At 37.1% G+C, this 14,939-nt stretch overlaps 3 protein-coding genes across 4 annotated transcripts; 2 read left to right on the top strand and 1 right to left on the bottom strand.

Moving 5' to 3' along the window:
* The first annotated feature begins 78 nt into the window (after positions 1-78).
* Positions 79-2,529, top strand: LOC141823313 (10 kDa chaperonin, mitochondrial-like). The gene is made up of 3 exons (XM_074710582.1): positions 79-261; positions 1,698-1,837; positions 2,333-2,529. The coding sequence occupies exons 1-3, from the start codon at positions 157-159 to the stop codon at positions 2,379-2,381; spliced, it is 294 nt and encodes a 97-aa protein (XP_074566683.1). The 5' UTR covers positions 79-156; the 3' UTR covers positions 2,382-2,529.
* Positions 2,530-3,645: 1,116 nt separating this feature from the next.
* On the bottom strand, positions 3,646-11,528 carry LOC141823312 (protein FLX-like 3). 2 transcript variants are annotated; one of them, XR_012601398.1, is made up of 9 exons: positions 11,410-11,528; positions 10,440-10,969; positions 10,219-10,364; positions 9,829-9,908; positions 9,667-9,745; positions 5,224-5,354; positions 4,443-4,569; positions 4,190-4,340; positions 3,646-4,035 (listed from the first exon to the last, which is right to left on the bottom strand). XR_012601398.1 is itself a non-coding variant. In XM_074710581.1 (5 exons), the coding sequence occupies exons 2-5, from the start codon at positions 10,967-10,969 to the stop codon at positions 9,662-9,664; spliced, it is 840 nt and encodes a 279-aa protein (XP_074566682.1). In that variant the 5' UTR covers positions 11,410-11,527; the 3' UTR covers positions 9,396-9,661. The 2 variants fall into 2 exon arrangements, 1 of the variants encoding a protein (XP_074566682.1); XM_074710581.1 differs by lacking the exons at positions 3,646-4,035; positions 4,190-4,340; positions 4,443-4,569; positions 5,224-5,354 and having other exon boundaries at positions 9,396-9,745; positions 11,410-11,527.
* A 1,658-nt stretch (positions 11,529-13,186) lies between these two features.
* Positions 13,187-14,296, top strand: LOC141825350 (EID1-like F-box protein 3). Its single transcript, XM_074712733.1, has one exon. The coding sequence runs from the start codon at positions 13,276-13,278 to the stop codon at positions 14,149-14,151; it is 876 nt and encodes a 291-aa protein (XP_074568834.1). The 5' UTR covers positions 13,187-13,275; the 3' UTR covers positions 14,152-14,296.
* Positions 14,297-14,939: the final 643 nt, after the last annotated feature.

The following is a 14,939-nucleotide window of genomic DNA, read 5'->3' as shown; positions in this document are numbered from 1 at the left end:
ACATGATGAGGGCATTTTCGTGACTTGATCGGTTCGATTTCCCTTTCTTAAACCCTCCCCTGTTCCGTTGCGGATTTTTAGCTCGCGCAGCGGCCAAAAAGGTGGTCTTTCTACGTCGTCTGCAGTAGCCGCCACTTCTGCTTCTTGTGGCCATCAATGGCGAAGCGTCTGCTTCCTCTGCTTAACCGTGTGCTCGTGGATAAGATCGTTCCTCCTTCCAAGACCAGTGCCGGGATCCTTCTCCCGGAGAAGACAACCAAGGTGATCATTATTGAGCCTTGATTTGGATGATCAACTCTCGCTTAGTATTTGTCAGTGATACATGGTTGTTTATGCATATTGTTTCTGATTCACTTTGAGCCAATGCAGTCTTCTACTTAGGGTTTGACACTGAGTTAAGTTTTGTGTTTTGGGTTACATTTGAGCACTGCTTTATTGATTTTTTTTTTTCTTTTATCACACATGCAGAGATGGACCAACAAACCTAAAAGACTCCGTTTGTGGTCTCGAAATAACACTACAAGTCTCTAGTTGTCGTGTTTGATAACTATAAACTCGAATGTCTACAACTTTTTTATTTATACGAGCAAGGGTTTGCCATAGGGTGATCGGTTTGTCATTAACAGCTTGCATATTTGGCGATTCTCCTTCCAGTCAAAATCATTGGACCCCTTATGCTTTTGTTTAGTTAATTGTATCCTGTAGTTTAAGTAGATGGATGTGAAACAACACCATAATGCGTTTTGAGACTGAATCAGAGAGTAATTTAAATTACTGATCTTTTAAGTGTAGAAAATTCGGGTAAAGGGTAAGTTGGAAGCACATAAATTCTTTTAAAAAATATCTTTGGATGAAGCTGCATACACTTCTTTGTTCTCTGTTCCTCTAAAATGTTATGCCTCTCATTTTGCACCAAGGAAATGGTCTTGGTATCCAGATTATATCATTGCAACTACTGTTTGTTTGTGTGTAACAATTCATACACAACCGGAATTGAATATGGCCAAGTTCTATGGTCAAGAGTGTATGGATATCTTTTGTCGGTGAATTAAGTAACTGTCAATAGGTGCGGTTAAAACCAATATTTCTTTTACGTGATCAAGATGAGGTGAAAATTGGGTTTCCCCCAGAAGAGAATATGAATAATCATCCTGACATGCTTTTATATTGAGTGCTTGAATCAAATAATAAGTCTAACAAAAATAGCCAAGGGCTAGCTTTCAAGTTTCAGGTACACATAAAATTAAGCAGTAGGTCTAGAGCTTGTGTACAGTTGGTACAAATAAGATCCTAGTAAATGATTATTAACAATTTTATTGGATTGAAAGTTCATCTCCAGTATTCTTTCTTTAAATCTACCTCCTTGGCAGATATGTGAACTAACTTTTTGCTCAGTGATCACTATTTATTTTTAAACCTCAGGTTCATATTTATGTTTAGGTTTGATGTTTACATCTAGTTCTTATATAAAGTTGTTGCCTTTGTATTGAACTTTGCGACTGTATTTTACTTTATCATATCTTAAGTTCCAAGTACATTGGTTAAATTACTATTTGGACAATACCTGTGGTAAAGTTTTTGGATTTCATTCATTTTACCAATTTTGGTTGTTAATTCCTCGTTGGCTAAAAAAATATTAGCATTTGCTATAATGTATTTTGCATAAATACTAGACATCGCTGTAATTTTCCATGCAGTTGAACTCAGGAAAAGTTATAGCAGTAGGCCCTGGAGCACGCAATAGGAATGGGAATATCATCCCAGTTACCGTGAAGGAAGGAGATATTGTTCTGCTGCCAGAATATGGTGGAACTGTGGTCAAGCTTGGCGATAAAGAGTATGTTTAACTTACCTATGTCATCGTCTTCTCTTTCAATTACATTGCAAATATGGTAAAAAAGAGTAGGATCTGAAGATTTAGCATGTTTGCTATTCTGTTCTTGCCGATTATAGACCTCTTGAGTGGGAGAGGTCGAAGTGTTGAGGAGGGAAGAATAAAAATTAGAGAGGGGGGTTTCTCTGTCTACTTGAATGCATTTTGCATGATTAGTTGTTTTTTCATTCTCAGTTAAATGAATTGTTAACTTTTTTTTCTTCCCTCCACTCCTCACTTCCAAAAGGTTTAAAATGTTTCTTTATTTTTTTTCTTATTTTTTGTTCTTTTATTGAAGTAGACAACAGAATTACATTATTTTTCCTGGCCACTCTTATGATACGGCTAAACATAGCTTAATTAAGTAAATGAAACAATTATTCATGCTCAAGTTTCATACTCTTTTTTTTTTGTTGTATTTTACCTAATTGTTAACTAATGCTTATCTTCTGTGCCTAGGTATCACCTCTTCAGAGAAGACGACATTCTTGGTACCCTTCATGACTGATTTCCTAGAATATTAAATTTTATCAATTTGGTTTGCAGTGTCTTTCCTTATTAAAGAGTTTGTATTAGAAGATTCGAACGTTTGAAATCCTACTTTTGCTGTCATTTTTCAATCACAAGTGATGGATCAAAGTGTCATTGACTTTAAATTTTGGAACAGTAAACGCTTTTGACAACTAATTGGGTTTGAGCAAAGAAAGATTTTAGTTTGGTTCAAGTTTGAGTTTTCTGTAAAAATTAGTCAGGGAAAGGAATGATGCAGGGAAAATAAATTATAGCAAATGTATGAATAAATTCTGAGAAGATTTTACAACAGAATCCAGCTCTCACAAGGAGATAAATTGAGAGTTGTAGTTGGTCATTGTGAGTGAGGATAGAGATTCGACTAAATAAGTTTTATTTTAACAAAGTTAACATGACTAAAATGTTGCCCTGATGGATATAGTTGAGATATTTGGATATTAGATTGTCGTATGAAAACATGATTGAATTTTTAACAGAATATTTTTTTAAGAAATACAATCCTTTTTACTTGAAGAGGATGTTCAATTATCATGATTTTTTTTTATCAAATCACTGTGGGATACATTTAGGGGTGTCGGGTTCATTTTTTATCACATGCTAAAATTAAAATGGCTTCAAGAAATTTAAATAGCATGATCTATCATGGCTTAATATTTTATAATAAAATTATCAATGTCGGTCTTGTGGTCGGTTATGAACGTTAAAAACGTAGTCAATAATCATACTGTTGAGAATCTTAAAAGTCAACGTTTGCAATAATCATCTTGTGGTCGGTTATGAACGTTAAAAACGTAGTCAATAATCATACTGTTGAGAATCTTAAAAGTCAACGTTTGCAATAATCATACCTCCTTGTTAGGAAAAAAAATCAAAAGAAGAGGACTCAGTAATCCTGTTATTTACACTACCAGAATGTAACCGTTGGATAACAATACGGTGTCATCGAGGGTTTACGTTTTATTCAGTTTATAAATTTAATGTTTATTTCATATGTAATAAAATTTTAGAATATCAATTTTTTGCAAGCATCTATAATTTGAAATCTCAATTTGTCCCTTCATTAATCTATTTTCTTCTTTACCCCTACAATTTACCGTATTTACTTTCAGAAAAGACTTCACTTCCAAAGTTATAAAATTGACAACATTTGGACGAGCAATTTGTTGAATTATAAATACTGCCAAAATTTGATGATGATAACAATATTCATAATAATAATAATGATATTGATTAACAATAATAATAAACCGAACTGATTTTGCCCCCAGTTATCAGCTTAACCTGATTTAACTCCAGTTATCAGCTTAACTGCCAATTTTGATTAAAAAAAACACATTATTGAACTGCAGCAAAACGTAAAATCTACCACCCAACGATCTCATATGATCCATTTCATGATCATATATATAAGAAAGTATCTCGAGAAGAACGATAATGCCAGAGGATAAGAGAGAGGGAAAGGGAATCTGAAAAATGTCTGCGAATGCACCGGGTTTAGGAGCAGCAACGAAGCCCAAAAACAGACCCACATTTTGGGTGTTGAGATATCGGGATCATTCTACTTGCTGATAGTTTCACAATCCAACAGGCAAGAACTACACAGTGAGGTAGCACTGCGCCAGCAAGCGCAGCTGCAAAATAACAAATATTAAATTTAGATTTTTCTGGTAATCCCTTGGGGAAGGGAATGGCTAAGAGCAGGTTGAAGTTTACAATACATAAAGAGATTGAAATGAACTTTACTACGGTAGTATGCATAAAGGTTCAGTATAAGACTACACTTACAAACGTAGATATCATATAAGATCTGTCCTAAGTCGTCTGATACATCCCTCAAGTGCTTTAAGCCAAGATAGATTAGGACCAAGGATATTTGGATCTGGCACATTGGTACGACCCAATCCAACTCAAGCAAGTGCCTTGTATTGCGTCTAACCTACATGGTTACATGAAGACCCAGATTATGAAAGATTATATTTATCCGTACTGTCAAAGCTGGAGAATATGTGAATGTTAATAACACCAAAGCAATAGTAACCTAACACTCATGATGGGAGAAGAGAGAGCAGGATTGCAAAATGGCCCTGGAAGATGCAAAACCATGGCACATTGCTTCAATTTCACTAGCATTATTTCCCAGTGATGCCCTCAAAACTTACATGAACCTGAATAAAATAAACACAGCTGAGTTCAAATTCTTTTAGTTCTATGTTACTATGAAAAAACAGCTGAGCAAGAAACAGAACGTATAGCATATCCCAGAATGTAACGAGACTTTTACAGAGGTGCACAAAACGTCAGAACATTCCTGATATATTTTTTCCAAAATTTCTAATCAGATCTTATACCCAGTGATTATTTTGGTTTTTATCAAATATGAGACTGGACTGTAGATATCAGACCTTAGAGAGGCATCAGGAGCTTTCTTATGAGGTTATTAAGTAAAGGGAAAAAAAATAAGACGATTTGTTAACATAAATTGATACAAGAACAAGAAGACTTCGCAAACTGCTTCCTCAGGCCATGGAATGAAAATTTATGAGAATAGAACAGAGGAAGAAAGCTTTCCCACCAAACAAAAAACACAGAAATCAAACAGGTACACAAATTACTTTGTATTTCCAAATTACATATGCACCCTGTATATTATTTCTCTTGTAAATATCATGTTTGGACTGAGATTGACAATGCTTTCAAAATAGCATACTATAGTTGTAAAAAATCCACAACTAAAATTCCTAAACTGTCACATAGCAATTAACATTAATAGAAATCACCTTCTATTGATAGCAAAGCAATCAAGTATATACAAGAGTTACCTGGGTAGCTGTCTCTCCTGGATGACATTAGTAATCAACTCCCAGACCAAAAGCAATACTAAATTCACCAATGGACAGGATCTCAGTTGAACACAACATAGCAACATTCATGGATAAGAAGTTACCTCACTCTGCAAACAAAAAGAGAATCATTTAACAAGGTTCCCTAAAATAATAAAATGGATAAGCGAAAGCATGAAAGCCAGTATTGGACCTTCTTAAACTGAACTAGCTACACATTGCACCAATAGATCTCAGATAAGCACAATAAAAAGATTGATTATTTACCGGGAGGGGTAGTTATGTGAAACTTTGTGGGAGTTAAGGTTCATCTTTGTAAAGTCAGGTGTGTCAGTACAAGAAAACTTAGTGTGTGGTGTATGGTAAGAGGGTGTGCTGTGTGTGTGTGTGTGTATATATATATATATATATATATATATATATATCACTGGTCTTCTCAATTTGCCTCTTAATTCTCTTTATCTCTATGAAGAATATATATCACTGGTCTTCTCAATTTGTCTCTTAATTCTCTTTATCTCTATGATGGTTACATTATCTCAACCAAGTCACTTTTCCCCTTCCACGTTAGTGCAACATAAAGGCTGTGGCTGCTCAGTAGCCTTCAAATCCAAACAATATGTCACCTCCAACTTATCAATGCTAGCAACCTTCACTAGATCTTACATTTACTCCCATACCATTAACTAATTTATAAACTTGATAAAACTTTATGCACGTATAATATTTTGATAAGCAACTAAAGTTTTAGTTGTCAAATCAAGTTAGAGTTTTATTCAAGCACAGGTTTTGACTGAAATCCAACTTAAATCATAATTCAAGTTTTCACTTTTTACCTCTGGATGAACTTGAGCTCAATGACAGTGAAATTCAAATGAACTACACTTGAAGTCAATGCTACAGTTTGAATAGATCACAATATGCCCTGATCCAAGTGTCCCTCGGTGGCTATGCCAATGAGTGAAACTTCTAACCATGACAGCTTAACAAGCACCATGCAATCACATTCTAGTAAAGTCTTCAGTAAAGCTATTCCACACAATGAAAGCAACATAGTAAATCTAAAGAAAATCAAGTAGATCTTCAGATAAAACTCCATCTAAACAACAAAATTTCCACCTGAAGTTGCTTCTCTTTCCATAACTCTAAATCCAGAATTCTTGATCCTCACAATGTGGTTTATTCATTGTCCATGACAGATCTACTTAGGCAACAAAGCTAAATTTCCAAAAGAATGATTGGAAACCAAGTAATGGCACATAGATTGTAACCTGAAAGCTTCATCAAATAAATGAAAAGCCTTGCCGCTTGGCACCTTTCTAGGGCCATTTCTTCTTGTTTAGGCTTGCAAACCAACAAACTCTAGATAGTGACTACAGGTCTGTCATTTGATCTTAGCACCACCTTTGCCAAAAAGTATACTAGATTTATGTTTATAAGGAATATCCACAGAATACCAAGTATTCTTGCACCTAAAATACATATAGTGGCAGTTGCATCAAGTGGAGTAAATGTATTGTCAAATACAATAATTCTAGGAAATATCAACGTCTAGAACAATATGAGAAATCAAACAAGCACTTCAGAAACTATTCAATCAAATTCTGAGGACAGTAGAAAATACTTGCCTCTATGATTTTGGTCATAGACATCCCTTCTAAGATTCTGGTCATAAACAGCAGAACCACTCCAAGCATATCACCTCTCCACAATGTTGGCCGCCTATCCTAGGTCCTCCACTCGAAGATTTGGTGCTTGATCTTGATTCTCTTTTAGTATGAAGGTACTATTTTGTATAATTACAGACTATTTGGAAAATCCTTCGATTGGGTGGGCTATATGACAATCCCCAACCTTTGGTCCACAATTTCAAATCCCCTTACCCACATCAATTGAAAGATTCAGAGAAGACTTCATACAGATTATTCTCATGGCATCACCAAAGAACTTCAGGCAAGCTAACAGAAAATTAAAATGATGAAAGGAATCTGGTACAGACTTGAAAGCAATCCAAGTGAGTGAAAATGAACAAGATAACATGTCGGCCATCACGAAGGCTTATTTCACATCACCCAACTAGATAAACTTCAACAAACCATTTACGAGGAAAACAATCTCCATTCTGCATCTTTTGCATCATCATCAACAGAACCATCTCATCAACTCTTAGTTGAATTGACAAACTGTGGTTTGTACCCACATGCATCAATCTTCATATTGAATGCCAGACAAAACACTTGAAAGCAGCCAAGAAGTGTGCCAAAGAAAGAAGAAAGCTGACACCCGATGGTAATAAATCAAGTCTCTAATCCAACTCGTCAGAATGTTTGGAACTCTTCAAAAAGAATGCACAACATTTGATAGGAGGCATTGCACAAGTTAAAGGATTAACGGTGAACTCTACCCTAATGCTCCTTAAACACAGAAACACATGGTCATCCCGCACTACATAAGACAAAGATATTGGCTATGTTGCCATATAAATATTGTATTCCCCTCAATCAGCTGTGGAGATGGACTAAACCTTCCATTTTGAATGCAAAAAGTGTCTCCTGAATATTAAATCATATACATTTTCCTGACAATAACCTCCACTTCTAGGCCACTTTTTGCTTAACACTATGACTATTAACTTATTCACGCAAAATCTCAGTTTTTTTCACAGTCTAAACAGTTTTGAAGAACTAAATTTCCTCTTTGTCTCAACCAATATCTACCAGAGCCCCAATACTTCTGTTAACATATGCAACCAAAAAGAATATATGTATACATATAGCTAAAGCATATATTAATTAACATGTAGACACTAAGATGCACTTCCCAACCTACTGAAACTTTCATCACTTCATCCTTCAAAACCTATCTCATGAAAAATTATGTATATGCTTTAACCGTTGGCTAGTTTGACTTAATTCATCTTCCTCACGATTGCATTCCCACTGTCCATAAATATAAAATTGTTTACTATGAAAATAGTCTTTCCCTTCTAGACTATCTTAATGATTAACATCAATTCTAATAATAAATTCACTTCTAAATATACCTAACAATTTAAGTTATTTGGTAGAAAATCAACCAAAAGAATTCACAAGATGCCCATTCCCACAACATGAGAAACAGAACCGTAACATCTGGATTGTGCACTATGTAAAGCAAATGAACATGTTCACACAAAATACTAATTCTTTGGCAAACCTAAGATTTCAAGTCCAAGTACATTTTCCTCAACACTGATAAGCATTGAAGAACTGTATCTCTTCTACATTTCACTGACCACCACCATTTCCATAAATAAGCCAAAAAATAACACTATAGATGCAACAAAAAATAATTAATTATCATGTCATGCATGCCTCATAGTACATCTAAATTCAAATGACTAATTTTTTTTTGTTTATTTTTTGTTGCTCTCACACCTTCAAATGCCTAACCAATCACATTAGAGTTCACACAGACTAAGAATGGTGAACCATTATTGTCCAGTAATAGTAATCCACTGATAATGCACAGTTAGTAATGCAAAAACACAAGCATCTGATATAATGATCCCATTAAAGTTCAACAAGAATAGAGTACTGTTGTTGGTGACATAGGAAGGATATAAGATAAAACTGGTTGTGTCTGAAAATCTCATTCCATGTTGGTCCTGAAACCACTTCCAAATAAATCTAGACTCATGCAAAAGAAAGTAAGGTGATTCCACATTTCTTCGTCAATGATCTAGGTAAAGTTCCAAATACTATATGTATATGTAAAGTTGATTATGTAACCACTTATTCAAAAGCTCGAGTTACAAGCCAATCTATACATTTATATCTGTAACACTCCTCCCACACATGTACTCCATGTGTGAATGTATATAATTCACTTGACTAAGTTAACCTAACACATGAATTAAATATCAAGTGCAATTGAATATATGGGTTATTGCTCTGATACCTTGTAAAGTTGGTTAACCAATCGCTAATTTTCATTAGTACTATGCTAGTAAAATGGCCTAGAAATGTATATGGCATCCTTGATAGCGTATTCATTACTTCAGTGTTAATTGAAGGCAACAATGTGGATACAACGGCATGCAATGGCTTGTAGAAAACAAAATGTTAACTAACATGATTGACAAATAATTAATCCACAAAACAATCTAAAAATACGGAATAAAAGTAGATTGAGAACCACATCAAATATATTTGACATCCCATAATTCCAAGTTAAAATCATATAGAGCATGCCTCAAACTGACTAAAAAGTGAAGAGAATAAGTGATGTTATCTAGCTTCAGAAAAGCAGTCTCCTAAGTGAAGCTGGTGGAGCATGCACCAATTGTGAAGCTAGAAAACCATCTATACATATAGTGTGCAAGCATCGGCAATAGAAATAGTATAGATCCTATTTAGAGGGTAATTGAACTAGATTCTCAACGACGAGCAAGGTGAGACTTGCTGAGTGCTCCCCATGATCCCGAGCCAGCACCATACAGATTAGTCTTGTCAACAACAGGCTGTGAAAGATACAGTGGAAAAGCACGTTAATAGCTATGAATCACCAACTTGGCAATGAACTGAACCTCCATAGTAAACTTACAGGCTTAATGTTATATTCATATCCATATGTTGAAGGATAGGATCCTTCAGAACTGCCAAGTTTAGTCCCATAACTTCCACCTTCAGTAAACCATCATACAGCAAAGTTAAATAAAATCAATGGGGAAAAGTCCAGAATTGACCAAACCGATGCAAAGAAAACATGCAGCTCTGACAAACAGATCCAATGAGAAATCATCCCTAACTAACTTGTATACAATAAACACAATGTGGTAGCAGCATCACTGAAAAAATTTACTTGGTTTGTATAAATATTCAGCTTTAGACTATCATGTACAAATACCCAGATATTGAATTGCTGAAAAGGATAGCTAATGGCTATTGAAGCCAATAAGAAAAACATAGGAGTATTAGAGCTCAGCAACATTACTTGCAGCCTGTGGTCTCCCCTCAGCACTAGCCAATTCAGCACGTAATTTTTCAATCTCACGCACCATGGAAACCAAGTTTTTCTCCATTGATTGCCTTTGTTCCATCAGTTCAAAGTTTGATTTCTTTTCGTATTCAACAGACATCCTGGACAAAGAGAAGTGTGAGTTTAAGAAAAGAGGCATGGCATGAGAAGAGCTGTGCAGTTAGTCAAAGTCTAACCGAAGATGCATAAGTTCTTGATGAAGCCCATCAATTTCAGCCTTCAGAGCTGGGATCTGTTGATTATCAGATTGAGCCTTTGTCAGATCGTGCGTAAGAGAACGAACCTGATTGTTGAGCTCTTGTCGAATAGTAGTGAGCTTCTTAATTTCTGTACGTAGTTCTATGACCTCCTCTCTCAGAGGTTCAGTAGCTCTCAGATCAGCTTCTAGCTTTAATCCTTTTTCCATCAAGTCCCTTGTGTGAGCTTCTTTCTCAGCTTGGATATCCGAAATCACCAAGTTCATCCTGTGAAGTTCCTCCCTAGCAGCAGCCAACTCCCGGTGAAAAGCCGCACGATCCTCAGCTAGCCCACAGTTATCTGCTAAAAGCCTCCTTATGTCCATCATTTGCAATTCAAGTTCCTCTTCAAGTGCTGCTGGATGAGGAGGTTGGGGAAAAGGCCCACGAACAAGTGGCCCTGGAGGGGCAGGATAACCACGCCGAACCTCTTCAAAAGCTTGGCGACGTCCACGACCTCTACCAGCCATCTCAAGGATCTACAATCAAATCAGAAGTATGAACTCAATTGCAACTTGTTGCCACCGGCGAATTTGTCATCCAAATGACAAATCGAAAAAACAAAAGTTCCAAATCTGTAAAACCTAAACAAAACCATCTCATAAATATATAGCACCGCAACAAGAAGTGTTTCCTTTAAAATGTATGGATTAAAATTGGTTCCATAGTTCGTACAGAAGAACTACTCTCAGCTTTCAACAAAAATCTTAACAATTCGAATTACAGAACATCAGCAAATACAAATAACAGGATGAACAGAAGAAAGGAAACAAACCATAACAAAAACACCTAAGGGAACCTGAGCGACGAAAAGAACTTACTCTAGGCTTCTGCAGATTACTCTTTGTTAGATCTAAACAGAATCGATGAGAGACGTGCGTCTACCAGTAAAAGATCGATGAAAACTTACGGATATCGAGGGCGGCGAAGCTTGTGGAAAGAGGCGGTGGGTGGGAAGGTATGGGAGCCGATCGAATTCGCGAGAGCACCGGCGAAACCCTACGCAAGCCTGAGGCTTCTATTTCGACCGGGAAATTTGCATATCTGCCCTTGTAACATGGATAACTGGTACTTCCTTTTTCTGCAAATTTTCATTTTAGACCTACAAATACAAATTTTCTCTGTATTCACCCCACAATGCCCAGGGAGAATGGCAAAGCTCTGCACTTTCCGTTTTGGGAAAAATAAATAGTGGCCCATATTTTTATTATCATAAAAAAGATGTCTTATTTTTTAAAATATTAAAATGAAACATTATTTATTAATAACTTAGTTGAAATTGCTAAAACTGCAATATTGCTCAACTATGGTTTAGAATTATAATTGTTATAATAATATTAAAATAATTATGATAAATTTAAATATTTTTTATTATATTAATAAAAATATTTTAATATAATAATACTCTATAGATAATAAATTAAATAAAAATATTAAAGTAGTTTATTTTAACATATTATAAGTAGTTATTATAAAACTACTTATAAAAAATTTCCATCTAAATTAAGAAAACATGTATGAATTTTGAAAGATAATCTTTCAGTATTACTTTTTTCTTCAGCAAAAGATGAAATACGCTATCTTATAAGAACGTAAATCAAGAAGTTGTAGTTGACCATGATAGAGGAGGATATTATTTTGATTTCATCAGGATTCGAACTATTGTCTTCTACTGCAACTTTGCTCTGTCGTAATCAATTCAGTTATATTTTGAAAGCAAAAACTATTTGGATACATTTTTTATAGTGTTCTACTGTCGAAATGGTCTCATATTTAGAAAATTTCTTAAGAGATTTTTTAGATGCAAGATTTTGATATATGGATAAAAGATTTTACTATCGAAACAACACTTTCAATCAATATCCCTCTCAAAAGAAATTTATTTATTACTGAAAAAACTTAAATTGAAAATCTCAGATAATAGATATCTTCATACTTACTACTCTAGATAAGTCACTCAATATCTCATGTTATTTATTCAAGCCTAGTGGACTTATGAAATACCTCATGTTAAACCCACATTATTCAACCCCGGGGCAATTACATCAATCAATTGAATTATGGAATGGTTTCATAAGCATTCAATCAACAACCAGTGCTACAAAATTCAGAGCCACTCGATTCCAATATTTTTATTATTTTTTCTTGCCTTTCACTGCAACAAGCCGTACATGTTAAAAATAGTCCGTAAAGGCGACAGGGATTATCAAAAACACGTTTTCAAGACATACGTGGACGGCGAAGATCATCCCACGTCGCCATAAATTTTACAGGATCGCTTCTCGCGCGGCACGTGTCCTCCTCGGAGCTTGGAGACGTCAGTGGCCTCGCAGATATTTTCCTGGTCCCATCGCCGATCGATATCTGGAACAGCTGGGAAATGTCCACGTGTCCTTCGCCTTGCGCATTTTACAGCATTCGTGTCCGTCAAGAAGCTACCAGATCGCGACACACGTCCTCGATGGCTTTGACGGACGCGTGTCGGCGAATCAGCGGATTGCAAGTCCGATGAGACCCTGGTCGGACCGGTGGAGTGTAGAGCCGCCACGCGTACAGACTCGCTTTCGAGCGGAAAAGAATCAGGACGGTCCGACAATTGAACCAGTCGAACCCGACCGGCCCCGGATTAGGAGCCTCTATATTAGCCAATTAAAGTCAGTTTGGAGCGGACAAGAATCGATTCGGCCAAATCCACCAGTTTCCTCCTCTTCGTCTCAATCTTTTGTATTCCATCACCAGAATTTGATTCGATAAATCATTGAATCGAATTTACGGAATGCAACGAGCGACGATGGAGAGTAGTAGTAGGCGTCCGAGTTGTAAATCTTTGCCTTATTCGTCGGCGGCGAGAGTCGCCGGCGACGGAAACACGGGGATCATGGACGAGATGGTGCTGTTCCTGGTGTTCCGGAGCATAAACTGGGATCCGCAGGTGATCTGCCTAGTCGCGTGCTTGAGCCGGCGGCTGCGGGCGGTGGCCCGGCGGGTGCTGTTCCGGGAGCTGTGTGCGGCGCGGGCGCCGCGTATGGTGGCTGCGCTGACAGCGAGCGGGGCGAAGCCGTTGGGGCGGCTGGGAGGCGGGTGGTACGCGCTGGCGAAGCTGTTGTTCTTCTGCTGCGGCTGCGCGGCGGCGACGCGGTTCTTCTCGCCGGTGGAGACGCCAGCGAAGGCGCACTTCGTGGGGGTTTCGCGGTTCTCGAAGACGTCGGGGCGGTGCTTCCTCCCGCGGCGGTGCTGGGGCGATCTCCTCTTCGTCAGCGATCCCTGCGAGCACCCGGAGGCGCCCGGCGGCTGCGGAGGAGAGGACTTGGGGGCGTACAGGGGTGTGTTCAGGGGGTTCATGAGGTCGAGAACGAGGGCGTGTCTACTCAGGAAGAGGGCGGAGCTGGAGGCGCGGGTGCGGTGCCCCTACTGCGGCGCGCGGGTGTGGAGCATGACGGCGGCGGGGCTGGTGCCGAGGAGCGCTGCGCGGAGGCTCGGCGCCCATCAAGGCAGCTTGGAGTACTTCGTATGCGTCAACGGCCACCTCCATGGCTATTGCCGGTTGGCTCATTTGTCCTCCTCCGACGGCGACCACTACGACGCTAATGACTCCGACGACAATACCGACGAGGAAGATGAGGAAGGCGACGAGGGGAACGTCCAATGCTAACCATCTCTGTCCCCTTATTTTGTATCCTCTGCTATGCTCTGTTTCCTTTCTCCTTCCCCTGTTCTGTTCTGTTCTGTTCTGTAGCTTTAACATTAACGAGCACTAACTACGTATAATAGATATTTTTCCGAATTTGTATAATAAATTATTTATTTTAAGTTTCTATTTGATAATCTATTTATTTTTAACATGAAGATATTTGACTTTTGAAAGTTTTCATGTTCTTTGGAAAAGACTTGTTGACAAAGATGTTAAATGGGCGGTGGCACTAATCCAACGTTTTACTTGTAAATATATTTAAAAAAATGGAAAAAGAGGAAAATATATATAATTCGAAGCAATGATTAATGAGGGAGGGGAAATATAAATAAAAAATTTGTAATCCGTGGAACACGCAATTCATGTATTTTTTTTCATGATTATTCTCCCGTCAATCAATTGGAGTAGACGACTAGAAAAAGAAAATTAAATAATATTTATCCACGGATTTTTTTCAGCTTCTTGTTCCTTATGATTCGTTTTTGAAGCTCATAAAGGCTATTTTAATCGAGGTTTTCAAAATCAAACTTGGTTGTCCCTTTCTGGTTCGGCATTTAGGGGGAAAATAATAAAAAATGTGATGTTTCTGTTGAATCGTGGATCATTTATAAAAAGATAAATTAAAAAATTATAATTAATCATAATAAAAAAATATTATCTTATTTATTTCTATAATTTTATTCTATCATAACTAACACAATTATGTCTTAAAGGTAATTATTTATTTTAACAAGTTAATATATACTATA

This window comes from Curcuma longa, chromosome 3 (genome assembly GCF_044706935.1).
Source record: "Curcuma longa cultivar G26 ecotype Majalengka, Jawa Barat chromosome 3, ITB_CL_G26_1.1, whole genome shotgun sequence".
NCBI classification, from domain to species: Eukaryota; Viridiplantae; Streptophyta; class Magnoliopsida; order Zingiberales; family Zingiberaceae; genus Curcuma; species Curcuma longa.
This window is presented reverse-complemented; position numbering and strand designations above follow the sequence as displayed.

Excerpts from the sequence above, each read along its gene's own strand:
- LOC141825350 (XM_074712733.1), top strand. The coding sequence starts at position 13,276 with ATGCAACGAGCGACGATGGAGAGTAGTAGTAGGCGTCCGAGTTGTAAA.
- LOC141823312 (XM_074710581.1), bottom strand. The coding sequence starts at position 10,969 with ATGGCTGGTAGAGGTCGTGGACGTCGCCAAGCTTTTGAAGAGGTTCGG. Across the intron at positions 10,365-10,439 it reads CAAGAACTTATGCATCTTCG|GATGTCTGTTGAATACGAAA; the intron begins GTTAGACTTTGA and ends CTCTTTGTCCAG. Across the intron at positions 9,746-9,828 it reads ATGAATATAACATTAAGCCT|CCTGTTGTTGACAAGACTAA; the intron begins GTAAGTTTACTA and ends TATCTTTCACAG.
- LOC141823313 (XM_074710582.1), top strand. The coding sequence starts at position 157 with ATGGCGAAGCGTCTGCTTCCTCTGCTTAACCGTGTGCTCGTGGATAAG. Across the intron at positions 262-1,697 it reads TCCCGGAGAAGACAACCAAG|TTGAACTCAGGAAAAGTTAT; the intron begins GTGATCATTATT and ends TTTTCCATGCAG. Across the intron at positions 1,838-2,332 it reads GTCAAGCTTGGCGATAAAGA|GTATCACCTCTTCAGAGAAG; the intron begins GTATGTTTAACT and ends TTCTGTGCCTAG.